This window comes from Miniopterus schreibersii (genome assembly GCF_964146895.1).
Source record: "Miniopterus schreibersii genome assembly, chromosome: 10".
NCBI classification, from domain to species: domain Eukaryota; kingdom Metazoa; phylum Chordata; class Mammalia; order Chiroptera; family Miniopteridae; genus Miniopterus; species Miniopterus schreibersii.
The window spans coordinates 42,164,137-42,181,676 of NC_138110.1; the positions used below are offsets into that span (position 1 = coordinate 42,164,137).

At 36.9% G+C, this 17,540-nt stretch overlaps 1 protein-coding gene across 4 annotated transcripts in view; it reads right to left on the minus strand.

The window, feature by feature from the left end:
• Positions 1-17,540, minus strand: part of LPIN2 (lipin 2) — a 71,624-nt gene that overhangs the window by 38,469 nt on the left and 15,615 nt on the right. The window contains exon 1 of one of the 4 annotated variants that reach the window (XM_081149076.1): positions 13,699-14,019. The exons of 2 other annotated variants lie outside the window; for them this stretch is intronic. In XM_081149076.1, coding sequence (XP_081005202.1) covers positions 13,699-13,806 — 108 coding nt within the window. In that variant the 5' untranslated portion in view covers positions 13,807-14,019. Of the gene's footprint in view, positions 1-13,698; positions 14,020-17,540 lie in introns of those variants that run through there. One more of the 4 variants, XM_081149079.1, reaches the window with a different exon arrangement.

Genomic DNA, 17,540 nt, shown 5'->3' on the forward strand with positions numbered 1-17,540 from the left:
GATTTAATTTAGAAACAATCATATAAAGACTGTGTAATTCCTTCAAGATACACAGCAGAGAATTTGTAATCCACCTATCAAAATGCCCACTATACTGACCTGTGTCTGACAGAATTTTCATATAGTTACACAAAATTGAGCAACTGCCTCATGCCAGGTAGCACAGTAAGTCCTTATAATATGAAGATACAGTAAATAAAATCCTGCTATCCTTCTCTCAGAGGTCTCTGGGTCTAACAAAGAAAGAGACATGAATACTGTCTTAACTTACATAATGCCTATGGTAATGCTATTTTGGTGACTTTTAGGAAGACTAGAGAAAGGGAAAAAAAGCTGCATGGGAAAGTCAAGGAAGGCTTCAGGAAGCAGCAAATATTTGTTCTAGCGTGTAAATGTGTGTGAGAAGTCTATTAGGCCAAGAAAAGAATGTTCCAGTGGGCAGTCTCAGGCGGAGAGAAGAATACATAGAAAGGGTATGCTGAGTATGAGGCAAAGGTGAGACATGATGCAAGATCTTAGGCCTGTGCCACAAGTGTACATCATGGGCAATGGGCGCCAGCAGTGGTTGTGGGGAAGATGAACTGGAGGAGAGGAGGCTAAAAGCAGAGACCACTTCAGAAGCTACTACAGCCAATTCAAGCAAGAGATGGCAGAACTGTAAAGGCAGAAGAGGTACAGAGGGGACTGAGGATCCGTAAGACCTGATGACCAACCCAAGGTGGATGCTAATGGAAAGAAAGCAGTTGGTTAGGATCATGTCACAGTTTCTAGACAGAGCTAGAAATACATCTGGCACATAGTTGGGATTCAGTAAATACTGTTGAATGAACAAAGCAACTCAGACATGAAAATAAAAAGGGCAGATTTGGTGGGGAACTTTCTACCAAGGTTAAACTTAAAAAATATTATTCCATTGGTTCAAAATTTTGTATACATGAAAATCATACTGGACAGTTTTAAAAATGCAAATTTCCTTGGATCTTTTTAAAAGTTTAATAACTGATAATAATGATGAGTCAGGTTAGGAAAGCATAGCTCCAGGTAAAAGCAAGAGACTGCCCAGCGGGCGCTGCTCAGTTTTCTATGATCCAGGAGACTGCAGTTCGATTCCTGATCAGGGCACAAGCCTGGGTGTAGGCTCGATCCCCAGTAGGGGGCGTGCAGGAGGCAGCTGATCAATGACTCTCTCATCATTGATGTTTCTGTCTCTCTCCCTCTCCCTTCCTCTCTCTGAAATCAATAAAGACATATTTAAACAAAAATAAATACAATAAATACAATAAAAAATAAAAACAAGAGACCCTCTGATAAAATTCTATGCCTAGTCTTGTTAGTTCCAAAATCAGTCTGTCATAAAATGGACTACAAGGAGGGGTGAGCCTTGGGTACTTACTCTCCTCTATCTTTCTTCAGAGAAGATGTACAGAGGAGTTCTAGAAATTCCTTCTGAGCTAGCACTTGGACTCAGAAGATTCCTCCCTGAGAGACTAACGGTTAGCCAGGATGAGGTATTCTTTGGAGGATTTGGGGTTCTGATCAATTCCCTGTAGATTATAATCTGTCTTTCTAAAAAGCAACCCCATCACTTCCACTGTTTGAAGGCACGGTCATGGAGTGTTCTATGTCTAACCAACCTCTTTTTTTCCTGTTAAGTGAAAAAAACTGGCACGGACTACACTCCAGGTCCTTGGATCATCTGCAGCAGAATCAAGTTTGGGTGGTTAAGAATGTAGATTTCTGGGCCTCAGTCCAGCCATAAAAAACTGGAAGTAGAGTCTTGAGGATCTGTTATCCACTGATTCTGATGTACATCCAGGTCTGAGAACTACCTCCAGTCTCTACTGCACAAACCTGATCCTCCCAATCCTGATTAAGCTTGTTGAGAAAACCAAGTTGTTATGGGCTGAAGTACGTATCCCAGTCTCTAAGGCATATCTATTACTTCAACATCTGATCCAAACTTAACAGGCTTTGAATTTTATACATTTTACTGAACAAATAGCCGACCTAATCATTTTATAAGATTAATTCTAGGACTGGCAGCAATTCTGTCAAAAACTCATTCATAAAAATTCTGGTCTGGGAAGATTGCTTTCCTAGGGGTTCCTTTCCTAATTACACCCAATACTATCAACATCAACCTTTTGAATGTATTATTTAAAAGAGGAAATTTTCTGACCCAATATTCCTGTTTTGGAATTTGAACAGCTATACGATGCAATGGCTAATTCAGAAGGTATTATTAATAGGGTTCCCTGTATCACAATGATTTCCTCTCTGAGACCCCCAAACACAGGGGTAAACCCCAGTAGCCATGACTATAATATGAAACTCAGGTCTTGGCATCAGCTGGTTGATGGGGTGTGGAAACATCTGACCCAAACTGGGCCGAATAGATACTCTTGAAGTGTGTATGGAGAGTCAAAGTAATCTGAAACCAGCAAGGCTGAGTCACCTGAGTGCTGATCCAGGAGACTCACTAGCTCAAGACACCCAGATGCCAAGCAGCCCTAGCTCTTGCCCTCTTATCATCTCTCTGAGTGATAAATAATCAAAAGTTTGTTTGCTTGGCTTGTTCAGAGTCCATTTCTGATGTCTGTCAACAAAGGACGTAGATACAAACATGCTGATACTGATTCTAAGTAGATAAAGTCCCCTCAAAAAACATCCTGGAAAATTTAGCAAGAAAATAACCCAATGGAACGCAGTGAGTCTCCTTGTACTGAACTCAGGCTTTTGTTTTTTGTTGTTTAATGAGGAGACATGAGGCTGGCCTTAAGCTTACCTGTCAAAGCTAATAAGCTGATAAATTCAGATTTAAAGCCTGTCAAAATATACTTTCAGGGAGCTTGGAAGCACAGATTTCTGCTCACTGGGCTCACTTCTCTGTGATTTCACCTCACTATCTACAAAGTAAACAATTATTTTGGACTGAGTAAGGTTCAAAAAAAGGAAGACATTTTGCCACTACAGAAATATACGTTCTTTCCCGAGTGATGGCCCCAAGTTTTACTCAACTATTTGCTTCGCTTTTCAGCAGTACAACTAAGGAAAGACTGTGTCACCTGTTTCATCTTCAAATACCATCAACTCCCCACCCTCCACCTTAGTCACTGGTCCAGTAATTTTCAAAATCCAACACTAGTTTTCTTCTCAATCTATCATTGTTGACTGTTGATCTAATATTTTATAAGAAGAGCAAGGATGCTTTAGGCTTCCTGGATGAGGAAATGGGAACAAATACAGTATGTCCACAAGAGATTGTGAATACACACAGCATAATGGAAAAGAAGATCAGAAAGAGATGGGGCAAAGCAGCGTGGGCTCAATGATGAGAAGAAAGCAGAAGGCAGTAACAAAGGGTCTGTGGCTGTGTGCGCTGATGGCACCTTGCCCTCTTCCTAATACATCATATAAGCACTCACCACACTGCACTAATTTGTTTATCCCACCACCACACTCTAACTTCTGGCAAAGAAAGGAGAAGTATTATATGCTTCACCAATTCCCCAAAGTATGCCAGGCACAATGATTAGCAATAGCAGGTTCTTAATGGGTATTTTTGGATCAATGAATGTATGAATTAACAAATGGATGAATGCAAGATCTAGTGAACAGAATCAGCAAGAGGAGGGAGGAATATTATATACAATGTTCTATATTGTAACCTGAATAAGAAAAATTTAAGAGAGAGATAAATATATATCTGTATACACACACACATACATACAGCACCACACATTAAAAAAATGCAAATAACAGTGGAGGACAACCCAATGTTCAAAAAGCAAAGCTCAGATATTCAGAAACCAATGATTTTCTCCGGATGCTGGTGAAAACCTCAGAGAAAAAACTTGCATAAATCTAGTCTATGTGAGTATCAATTAAAATGACACCCACATCAAATGGGTAAATCTAAAAATATCCCTGTGAGAACAAATGACATCCCTGCAGATCGCTCTGAAGAACACTGAGCAGCCAGTCCCACAGTGACTTGTGGCGGAAGAGAGACTGTTGGTCTGTGAGGGGAAGTCAGTGTGGGGAAGTCAGCTGAGGCATTGGCAAGGCTAAATGTGACAATGGTCATACCATGACCAAGATTATTACAGAAAACAGAGAGTGAAAGAAAACAAACTTACAGTTATCATTTCCTACTAGTCAATCTACTTACATGAAAATTCCCAACATAACAATTCTATAGGGCACAGCCTTCAAGGTAAATGGCAGGTAGCAATAGTTCCATTTTCCTAATGCTCAGCAAGTACTAGAATATTCATTTTCTTCAGCAATAGAATTGCTACAGAGCAAGGAAAACTAAATGTTCAATTTTACACATATCTTTAGATTTCACTACACATAAAATTTTTGTTTCTTGAGTAGAAAGCAACACACTACGGGTACTAACTAGTTGGGCCCCAACTACTTTCATCAACCTCCACATTGTTCCTGTGACCAAACTTGTTTTGAACTACCACAGCTCTAAAAAATTTAATGGTTCTCATTCCTTCATTTCTCTTCACTGCTTCTCCATTTATTATTTCAAACTGCAGAAAATGCCTTGTAATGAAGCTTTCTGAAATCTTTTCCTGTCATGACTATAATATGCCCAGTTCTAATCTACTTGTACATGAGGTAACAGATCATAAATGTTACAGGGAACATTTAACCTGACTGGAGACTAGAAAGAAACACAGAAGTAAAATCACTTAAAAACACAATTAATCATGAAAGATATTAAGCAATTACTTAGTCAACCTTTGTGTAATGGTTATACCTATTGGTATATAAAACTTCTGGCTGAATGTTCATGCCAACACTATGAAATGCAATTAAGATTTAAAGTAACTTATAATTGTACCTTGAACTATTCAAAACAGACTGTCTTAAAAAAAAAATTAAGGTATACTTTACATAGAGTAAAACTGACCCTTAAGATATAGAACTACATCACCTCCCAAAACACCCCTAATGCCCCACTGTGGTCAATATTTTTCCCCATCCCCTGCCAACTACGTATCTGTTTTCTGTCTCTTAGTCTTGCCTTCTCCAGAATGTCATATAAATAGAGCCATACAGTATGTAGCTTTTTGAAGATGGCTTCTTCCACTCAGCATAATACACTTGAGATTAATTAATATTGTTGCAGCATCCTGTGAGACCTGCAACCAGGGGAGCCGTGGGTGGCTCAACCCTTGATCCTGTCTCCAGGAACCCGTGTTCTAGCCTCTTTTCTCAACCCAAATAAAGCTTATTTTTGCTCAAAAAAAAAAATCAATATTGTTGTAAGTATCAATAGTTTGTTCCTGGATGGATGTACCAAAGTCTATTTATCCATCTTCTAGTTGAAAGGTGTCTGGGTTGTTTCCAGTACAGGGCAATTACAAATCAAGGTATACTAAAAACATTTGTATACAGGCTTTTGTGTGAAAAAAAACTTCATTTCACTTTGTTAAATATTTAGGAGTGGGACTGCTTAGAAGTAGTTTCACAAGGATGATTTTGCAGCTATTGTTTTTAAGCTATCTTCAGTGCACTAGGAGGAATATGCTATTAAAATAAATCCCTCCTTAAATTATTTTACAAAGTAGTGATAATTAAACTGTTTCATAAATTTGGATTTTCATATATGGGAGTTACATTCACTTACACTGGTGAAAATTCAAACTCTTCATTTACTCACACTGTAACATTTTAAACTATGCATATCCTTGATAAATCACGTATAACCTAAACTACAATTCAGATGTTTTACTCAGTATTCCACCTAATGTTAGCCATGAGGAAGTGATGGGGGAAAAAGAGGAAAGGGCAGTAACATTTATCCCTTCCAAATGCCATTTTACATACCTCATCTCATTTAATCCACACGATCAGGTGAGGTATATGTTATATCATTGTACTAGCAAGAAAATTGGGGTTCAGAGAAGATAGGCAAGCAAGTGAACTTGAACAGTTACACAGTGACAGGCACAGACAAAAGCTCAGGTCTGTCTCATATGCCCAGACTCTCTTTATTGTATCTTGGAATCACAAGTTCCTAAAAACATTAATGCTAAGTTTATGCAGTTTTCAGGGCTATGTGTAAGTCAAAATTTCCTAAGTGGCATTTAGAAGGTACTGATGATTCTTCCACATGCTATCACACATGAAAATGTTAAGCTTTTTATTATGAGTAGCCTTAAAGGTATGATTACATTATAGTCCTAAATATATTTTAAGGAACATGTTCTCATCCTAAATTGTCTAGGATAAAAGAATTGTGTGGGTAACCTATTTTGGTGATGATCATTAATAACTATAGCAACTCTAAAATAAAACAAGAAATCTGATCATTTGGCTCAGTTTCACATATGAAAGCACGCAATCTTAACAGGTTTCCATGGAAACCATACATAGTATTTTCAGTGATGACTATCACTTTAGTCTAGACACCAGTAGAATATAATTTTCTTTGAAACATTCTGACTTTATTTGATGTTCTTTCTATCTACTCACTGACCTAGAAGTCAGAAATTGAAATCATGACTCTTTTACAGTCAAAATTACAGCCATGAGATTGGGAACAAATGGAACACATTCCTATAGTTTGGAGGTCTAGGAAAAGACATGTTAATCTTCACTCATCTTCCTCTTATCCTCGCAAAAGAATGTATCAGAGATGAATTAAGTTGAAATTTAAATCTGTACCAACTGTGTTAATTCCCTGGGTTGAAAGTCCTTTAACCTGCATCATATTACCTAGTTAAGTTCAGGTAGGAACATGCCAGATAAATTACATCTGTAGGATTTGAAGGGCACTGCACTTAAATTTAGCAGCTGCTAACTTAACAAGCGCCTGCACCCTCAATAACCCAAGACTGAAGGGTTTATCATCAAGAAGTCTGATAAAGTACCTGTTTTAGAAAGAAAGCTGCACTTTAGGAAAAGAATGCAGACTGCCTTATCCAAAAAAGAAAAAAAAAAAAAAAGATAATTCAAGGATTAAAATAAATTTGGTTTTAGTGAAATTCTGCAACTTTTGTCATTTGTTTGAGCGGGTTGTGTGCATATTAATACACAGAGGGGTTAAAAGTAGGTTTACAGTTGTTTGTATGGGAAATAATACAATTACTAACAATACAGTGCTAAACTGTGTTTCCTGTACTCACAACTGTAAACCTACTTTTGACCCACCCTGTACACACAGTCTCCCTGTGCACTCAAACCACTAAACATTGTCTCAAGTGTACTCAATTTCTCCTCACAAATTTTTGTAAGAATGCTGGCCACAAAAACTAGACCAGTTTCCATCCACTCCACTACAAGAAACGGAACATTTTTTCCTAGAAGAGTTACATAAAAATTCTTTCAGTATAAGAAGAAATAATGATTAACTCAAGTATGGAAAATGATTCTAAGAAAGAGACGGTTCATCAATGACAAGTACTTAACAAAGCAACAAGAGCCTTTGCCTTTGGGTCCACCATGCACCTAACAGATATATACCCAAAAGTCATTGTTCCCCAAATGTGAGTAATCATAAGCTCCTAGGAAATGTCTAAAAACACAATTTTCTACAGGGGAGGCTTAAAGGAACCCTGTGGTATTGGCCTGGAATTGAAAGTGTCCATGGACACAGATGCACAAATATAGATGTGCTTATGACTGGGCTAGAATACATATTTAATATCTGGCCTCTCTCTCTAGATCTAGGCGGATCTAGAATCATGAATACTCTAGAAGGCCTGGTTGGGTGGCTTAGTTGGTTGCAGCATCGTCCTGTACACCAAAAAAGGTTGCGGGTTTGATTCCTGGAGAGGGCACATACCTAGGTTGCAGGGTCATTTCCTGGTCAGAGGCAACCGATCCATGTTTCTCTCTCACATTGATACTTATTTCTCTCTCTCTCTCTCTCTCTCTCTCTCTTCCTTCCTTCCTCCCTCTCCCTCTTCCTCTCTCTTTAAAATCAATAAAACATAACTGCAAGTGAGGATTGAAAAAAAAAAAAGAATACTCTAGAAGCAGTAAACACACCTAGAAACCAGATCTTGGTTTCTAAATACTATTTTCCAATAAAAAGAGCCAGGATTACTTGGAGAAGTGGTTGATCCTAGGGCTGGGGACAGGAACATTCAAGATGATGCTAGTGTATCTAATGGTGCCAGAAAGTAGGAAAGCACTCAAAATCAAAAGAATAGGAGCATGTTAAATAAACACAGGAGCCAATGTGAAATAGTCCCCAATGGTGAAAGCTAGAGCAATGTGAGCAACAAAATAATGATAGCCTACAGACTAAAATATTCACGAGTCCACAATTATATAAATTAAATTAATAAATAAGTAGAGAGAAGAGACAGCTTTCTCTTAAAAGATCAATTCCAATTAATAAGTAAAGAATGATGGAAAGAGAACATCACAGTAATAATTGTGGCAAGCACTGGATGTTAAAAATAAAGGATTAAAGTTTGAGGAGAAATAGGATGCTTGCATATTCTCAAAGTATCTTTCCCAAGATATACATTCATTACAAAAAGACAAATAGTAACTTAACAGTAAAAAAACCTACAAATACCATCTGCATTAAGTGATCTCGGGAAACCTCACCAGTAATGAGACACATCGACATCAGGAACCCCCCAATGATTCACTGGAAAGGGCACACCATGCCTCTGATTTTCTTGCCAAAAACACATGACCTCCACCTAATTAGGAGACATCAGACAAACTCAATCTGGGGGAAATTCTACAAAATAACTGGCCAGTACTCAATGAAAGTATTAAGATCATGAAAGACACGGAAAGAATGAGGTACTGTCACTGATCTGAAGACTACAGTGACATGACAACTAAATGCAAGGTGGGATTCTGAAACAGAAAAAGGACTTCAGTAGAAAATATATTAATATATCTGAATAAAGTCTGTAATTTAGTTTTAAAAACAAAGCAAAATAATTCCTGAGCTCCACTACCCCCTTCAATTCTGATTCAGTCTCTCTAGAAAATCTATGTTTTCTATTTAAAGCTCAGCAAGGGTTCCACTGATCAGAGTTGGAAATCAATGTCCTTGGGAATCACCATCCTTGGCTTCCACCAGAATCACTGAGGTGCTCTGAGGAATCCCAGTGCCCAGGCCACTCTCCAGATTACAGGTACCAATATTTTTTAAAGCCCCCAAAAGGCCCCAAAATAGCATATTATCAAGCTGTGTCTGATGACAACAGGAAGTGGATCAATTCCCAGTCCCCTCTTGAAAATAGTGCACGGGGAGTAGAGAGAACTGAAGGGTGTATCCTGCTTCACATCCCCTCAGTGAATTACTTTTCCAATTTGAATCTTATGACTGAATATCAGTCTGTAATGGTTATGACTTCATGCTCTATTCAAATATAAAAGGGAGATGACAAATGATTTTTATAATCTCAGCTACTGCCCCTTGACCTAACTGAAGATAGCCTCTCTATTTGCATTCAAGTGAAATTTAGGTAAGTCTCAGAGAATGCAACAATGTTTTAGAGATTACACAGCTCTCCCTACAGGTTTTCCTGGGATTTAGGCAAATTTCTGATGAAGGCCTTTTCTACAGATAGGGGCCAGGGTTAAGATGGTACACAAGTGCACTAAAAGTTGTAAGTATGACTTCATCACAGTAAAAACAATACTGTTAATAAAACAAGATCAATCAGGATACTGTTATTTCTACCCTTTGAAAAATATCTTTCTCCCAAACGGCTTAAGAAAGTAAGAGAACTTAGACAATCGTTTTAAGGTTATGTAATAGGCTTCAAAGAAGAGATAACTAAAAAAAATTGTTTTTCTGGCCCGGGCAGGTGTGCTCCGTGGTTAGAGCATCGACCTGTGAGCCAAATGGTCTTGGGTTCAATTCCAGGTCAAGGGCACGTATCTGGGTTGCAGGATCCATGTATCTCTCTCATGTTGATATTTCTCTCCCCAGCCCCTTCTACTCTCTCTAAAAAAAAAAAAAAAAAAAAAAAAAAAAAATCAATGGAAAAAATATCCTCAGGTGAGGATTAACAAAAATATATAATTTTTTCTGGAACAAGCAGCAAAATAGTAAAAAAACAAAAAAATAACTATTTTTTCTACTTTCAATTACATAAGTAACGTATAACACATGCAAAAATTATCTACTCTAGGATTGGTGTCTGTAATTTCTTCAGAACTGGGTTGTCTTGAATATTTAATGCCTAAAGTATGATTGTAAAACAAATTATATAAAAAATAAGTGTTTTTCCAAGAGCAGTAACATTTTTATTTAGATCCTTTCAGATAGCTACCTCCAATTCCTCTAGACTAGACCTACAGCTGACTTTTTGAGATGCCTAAAGACATTGATGGGATTACAACTTTTATTTCCTATGCACAAAACTGACTGACCAGCACCTGGATTAGATCTATATACTGGGGTTTTCCCAGTATATAGATGAATGGAATAGCTCAGCTATCTAAGAGTATATAATTAGGACCAAGTATGTGGGCAAACTAAAAGAGGTAGTATTTATATAGCCATCTGCTGAATTATCTGTCCAGTTATGTTACTCACAAAAATCAAAGCAGCAAACAATTCAGGCATTCTAGTAAATGAAAACGAAAAAATGTGTGAGCATCCAGGAGACTTAGTGTGGCAAATAACTATTTACTGAAATAAAGAGAATTTTGTTTTCTTTAAATTTTTTAGTCATGCACTCTACAGTATTGTGGAGCAGTTGTATATGCATCTGCTTTAATTGTAAGCTATCTCCAAGTCTTTCTTTCTGAAAACAGATGAGGGCATAAATATAAAAATGGATAATGCCCGGCCGGTGTGGCTCAGGGGTTGAGCGTCGACTAGGATTCAGGCAATCAGGGTTCGATTCCCGGTCAGGGCACATGCCAGGGTTGAGGGCTTGATCAATGACTCCCTCATTATTGATGTTTCTATCTCTCTCTCTCCCTCTTCTTTCCTCTCTCTGAAATCAATAAAGATATATTTTTAAAAATAAATAAATAAATAAATAAATAAAAAATGGATAATAGTTTCCAAACAGCCTAGACACAATTCTACCCAAGGTCTCTAAGTTACTCTCCCACAAATACCTGAGCTCATCTGTGGCATGAGGATTAAAAGAGGCAAACAATTTGTGAAAACAGATAGATTCTAACAGAATTTATTCCCCCAAACTACCTAACTAGTAACACTACCACATTTCTGTGAGGAAATAAAATTCTATGTCACTAAATATTTAATCACCTTTGTGAACATTTCCATGCTGGATTATAATGTTTGGTTTTGGACACACTCACCTAGTGCTGTTTTAGGATTTCTGGCAGCAGGGAGTAATGACAAATGTGCTGGGAAAGGGGAAGGAGGGTGGAATGGCAACTTCTCCACCCTTACTGAGGGTTTCCTAACTCTCAGGATAATACACACTACCCCAAGCCACACATTCCACCTACAAGGTAACTTACCCTCTACCACTGTTCAAGTTACTAAATCTTGCTGTAAATAATTTAAAAATACAAAATTCTCTCTGAAAAAAAGTGAGCTTTTGGGACTCAACCATACAGGTGCTCAGGTCCTTTGATGAAGAGAGCAGAGGACAAGGATGGAGAAGCACTGCCCCCTCAGGGCCTCCTGGAGTCCCCTGTAGCTGATGAAAACAGGAAGATCCAAGCAAGGTCAAGTCTCACTTCTGCCTCATGAACAGAGGTTCTCATCTTTAACAAGAATGGCCAGATGCCCCCTAGAGTCTCTTCCAGCTCTCAACCACAGAAAGACTGAATTCTAGCAGCATTTCTTGGGATTACAAGTTTAGCTAAGAACTCCAGTCTGCCCCAATTTTATAAAAATGCAATCAAGGTAATTTAAAATAAGTGGGGGTACATAATCCAACAGATTATTTTGCAAGTTCAGAATATGTGAATACGAAAACAATTTTGGCCTTTTCCTTGCCAAATAAAGGAATTATTTTCACTTGTTTAGAAATTATGGAAACATGATTTTTAAGAAATTCCCAATTTCTAACGAAGCTTGTTGTGTTTTAAGTTATTAGATTTATACATTTACATTCCAAACACACAAAATCATCTTCTTTAAAATGAAGACTTTCACCTTCCAACAAGAGGTATGCCCAGACAGCATATGACTAGTAGGGAGCATGAAGGTCACTGAGGGCCTGGACCCTGACAACCAGGATTCGCCCTCTCCCCCTTGCCCCCCCCTCACGTTATAAAAGTCACACACACACACACACACACACACACACAGGTTATAAAGTCTAACTCCTATATAATCAGCGCAAGCTTATTAAGCAGATATCAAATCCAGTGTTGAACACTACCTATTCAGAAAATCCAAGTTTCTCTTGGGGCAGGGAGGTACGGAATCAATGTTCAAACATTACGATAAAAGGGAACTGATAATAAAATGCAACCTAATCAAATACCCATTGCCCTCCCTTCCCCTTTAGAAAGCAGGAAGCATAAGAACTTCTTCCTATGATGGGTGGTTTGTGTTAGTGCTACTCACTAAATGAAATTTTTAAAATATTTCATATCAGCCATGTTCACTATTCTCCTTTCTGACCTTTACAACAAACGTGTATGAATCCACATATACATATACTCTATACTATTAAAATGGAAATTTCAAAAGTAAAGTGCCTCTCAGTAGCACCTAACTTCCATTCATACTCAAATGATATCCATATTCAAACAATGTCCAGTTCCATTAATTCCTGGGAACCATGAAAAAGTACTTTTACCAACAGATCCAAAAGCAAAAATACACAAAATGGGGTAGTTTTAAAAAGGTGATAAAAAAATTTTTAAACTAAAATCAACCTGATTATGAGCCAGATTTTTAGAAACCAATTTCTAACCTGTTTATTTTATACTTCTTTTCATAAAAACATATACCCTTAATTTTCTAAAAAATACCTTTACCTCACTGCAATTACTTCAGATTATTTTTAAAGGAGAAGGTTCCATAGGGAGAATTAAATAATATTGTCCTTAATTCACCTGGTTTTGTTTCCTTAATGAGGACTTCTAGAACTTAACACCAAGTTTATATGAATGACTTGTTATATATTTTGTGAGAGAGAAAACTCTAGACAAAAAAACTCAAACATAAAAATAAAAAATATATATATATTTTTAAAAACTCAGACAATATGCATTTTCCCCACAATGTCAGGCTTACAGAAATTTTTTGTTTGCAATCATAGGAGAAAAAAAGATTGCAGTCACACTATCATATATCAGAATAAAATGCCACTTTCAAAATATTGGTTTAGTTTACAAAAAATTTTGGCTAGAACAATAAAAACTGTAAAACTTTTAAATGTTTTTTATTCCTCAACTACTGCAGTTAGATGCAAAGAGAATGTGAAACCAGGTACATTTAGTTTGAAACCAGTTTTTTAAAAAATTCTCAGTTTCAATCATCAACTTCATTTTTTTCTAGGCACAAAGTTATTGTTAACTAATAAATGGAAAAAGGTAGAAAGATGGCGTAGAGTGAATTATGGAGACCAGGTGGGCAAAGATTTCTGTTGAAACTAACATTTAAAAATTAATAAAATCCCTTACAACACTACATTTTCCAAAGAAAAGGCATTAGTCATTTTTGGGGGGGGTGGAGGTATTCTCCCCTCTTCTTTCAGTATTACCCCAGACTGAGCAAACAAAGTGACCAGGACATAAGTGGATGTAACTCACCAGGATACCAGCAGAGGCCTTTCCGTGGTAAACATCTTCAGTTTTCCTTAATGAGCCTTCATGAACCTTCTCCTCCTCATCTTCACTATCATCTTCTAAGTAAAACATCTTAAAACCTGAACTAGCTTATCAAGCATGTCTTTTTTCAAAGATGAAGGTACAACTCTAAATTATCAAAACGGAAAGCTGCTCTGCTGACAAACTGTTTGTTTGCAGGCACTGTAATATGGTTAAAACTGAAAGGAAATGGTTCTTTCAAAAAAAAAAAAAAAAAAGCAATACATACATGACTTTACCAATAAGATTTGCTCAGAACGCCTCAACCCCTTCCCTCTTAAGGAGATAAGAAAGGGCATGGGACAGGCTGTGCCATGTGTTTACACTGATAGGTACCAAGTCCTGCCCAATCACATGACAGTCATTGCAACTTCCATCACACAGGACAGGGATTGAGTTAATGATTCTCTAAATCAATCACATCCTCGTTTTTAGAAATAAAAACAACTATACATATGGAGAAGTAATCTTATATACATTAATCAGGGAAGGGAAAATAGTTTATGTTTATTTGTAAATATCAATGAGCTGCCCAAAGACAGCTCAAATACCCCAAACTTTTTACTTTATCATATTGGCATGTCCGAGCATATTTTCACAATTTTGGATGAGAAATAGCCTGCTCAGCATTGTAAATAAAGAAAAAAATAATAAAAGTGTTAAGATATTAATTATATTAAATTATTATAATTATATTACATAATAATATAAATAATGAACCATTTATTTAACTTCAAGATTATGACAATGCAACATTATAAAATTCAGACATTCTTGGAATTTGCTTTCCAGGTCTCAGTAAGTCAACATATAGTAGTAACTTCAATGAATTGTTTAAAAAAACCTAAAACACATTTAACACACAGACAAAATGTATTAATTTTTAAATTAAAATATACTATTTTATTCATCAGTGTCTAGGACTGTGCTGTTCATTACAAATAGCCACTAGCCACATATGGTTATATTTGCAACGTGGCTAGTACCAATCAAGATATGCTGTCAGTACAAAATACAGACTTCAAATAAAAAAATGTGAAATAATCTCAAATTTTTACATACTGTATAGGTTACATGTTAAAATAACATTTTGGATATACTGAGTTAAATAAGATATACTCTTAAAATTAATTTTACCTGCTTTTTTACTTTTTAATATTACTAGAAATTTTAAAATTAATTATGTCGCTCCCATTATATTCCATTGGACAATACTACTTCAGAGCCCTGAGACAATCTTGAAAGCAAGGGAGGTAAAAAAACGATATTCAGTGAAACTTCTACAAATGCATAACTAAAGATGAAGTTAATTCATGTAGTTTATGAATTAACTACATTTCATAAAAGTAGTTAATTCATCAACAATATACTAGCTGATCCTCATAGAGTTAATGATGTTCACATTATTAAACCTTTTTTTCTACCTCTAAACATCACAAAAAGATAAAATTTCAAAATGTTTGACCAAATAAACAGGGGTTGGTAATGTTTACTGCAGCAATGTATCACTAAGATACAAATAATAAAACAAATTTCACCAAAATGAGAAGTGGGAAATTTTACCAAACATTCAATATGTTACACTGCTTGCTGCCCAGCCTATCAGATATTAATTTGAGCCTAAAGTACATGAAGTGCCCACAGGCACTTGTAATCTAATATGCATCCTGTACACAAATTCCTTTCACAAGAAGTGATTTTGGGGGGATCTAAATACCATGCAATGTATAAAAATTTAAACCTCTTTCTCCATGTCCTACTGCAGTTCCAGATCCCTAGCATCAGATGGTAGTAAGAAAAAATTGATATTGGGGTGCTGCCAGTGGGGGAAAAAATGGAAGGAGAATAAGAGGTGGAAGAGAAAGGAGATTTAAAGAGAAACTACATAAGAAGGTGAGGAAGGGGGAGGGAAGGAAAACCAAAAGAAATAAAACTTGGAAGAGATAAGAAAACATGCAGGGGAAAACTGTAAGTAGGAGGGTAGATGGAGGGATGAAGACATGGGGAAAGAGAAAAATGGAGGAAAACCTCACCCATTTTATTACTGATTTTAGAGACAGAGAAAGGGAGGGAGGGAGAGAGATACATTGATGTTAGGAACACTGATTGACTGCCTCCTGACTTCTTGGTGCCTGGGACGGCCCTCAACCAACTGAGCTGCACTGGCCAGGGCAAAACCTCATCCATTTTTTTTTAAAAAAATTTTATTATTGTTTAAAATATTAACCTCATCCATTTTAAACGTGAGGAAACTGAGGCCAAGTAAGAAGTCAGGCAATTATCCCCAGGTCACCTACTTAGTTGACACCAGATTATTGGTTCAGTGCTTTTTTCCCACAATGCCAGATTAAGGCAAGAGAAGGTGCTAGGGGAAAAAGAGATGGAGATTAACAGGAAAGAAGAAAGGCCTAACAAAAGAGATGAAATCCAGGAGGGAAGAGATTGGTGGGTGTGACCTCTGTTTTGACAACCTTTGCCCTCAAATGCCTTTTACACAACAAGCAGGCCCCAGGCCAGCCACTTCAGTTTCCTGCTAGTATTGGAATTGTTTCAGTGTTTGAATTAATGACTCACAAAATGTTCTGAGGGCAAGGGAGCATGCACCATGAACCAATGGGGGGTGAGCTCATCTTCCAAACATCTGTTTAGTCAAGAGGCTCATGCCTCCAGCTTCCTCCTATGGTGACTTATGATCACCTAACCTCCAGGCTGGTACCCAACATGCTATTTTCAGCCTGTCACTTGAGTGGTGGCTTTTTGGACTTGGTAAGTAAAACTTAAAAACCAAACCAACATCCGGTTTCACTCAGTGGTTAGAGCGTTGCCTGTGGACTGAAGGGTCCCAGGTTCGATTCCAGACAAGGGCATGTACCTCGGTTGCAGGCTCAATTCCCGGCCCTGGTAGGGGCTTGGATGGGAGGCAATGAGACATCTCTCTCTCTCTCTCTCCCTCCCTCCCTTCCACTCTCTTTGAAAAGCAATGGAAAAATATCCTCAGGTGAGGATTAAAAAAACAAAACAAAACAACAATTCTTAATCTCACATGTGATCTTTCAAAGAAAAACACTACTGTATATTGTCAAACTTTTTCTTTATAGGCTAAGATAAGAATAATAGTTAAATATCGAGAAAAATTATTTTTTACTTTTGCATAGCATCTTCATTATAATTTTTTTTTAAAAGGTGGGTAGAAGTTGGATTTTTTTTCCCCCAAGACTTAAATCTTTCCGAAGGCTAGAGAAACAAAACCAAAATGCTAGTCGAGTGTGTCAGAATTTTGTTTAGATTCCACAGCTAGTGACACTAGTAAAATATATACCTTTGTGTGTGTGTGTGTGTTTACTACTAATCCCATTAGTATACGAGACTAGGTATAAAACACTTTTTTAAGAAGATACAAGAATTTATTTAAAACTTCCTAACTTGAAATTTGCTTATTTGAAGTTGGGCTAAATTGGTTCAAATTATATTCTGATTTTAACACAAAACATGAAAATAAACTACTCCCCCCCAGTGGTGATACTATGAATAGCAACTTATTTCTACTGAATTACCAATAAAGTAGTGAGAAAACTAAAGTTTTGAGTAGTAAAAAAAAATTATGATTAAAATATTTTTAAAGCCTCAATTACAAAGAATTCATAATCTCCACCATAATTACTCTATAGTGAAAGAATTAACTCAAGTGCCTTTCTGCATTTTCAAGGCCACTCATGTATGAAAAGAGACCCATGCACAAAAGGACCAAAGCCCACATGAAACAGAGTTTCTTGAGCCAGATGACT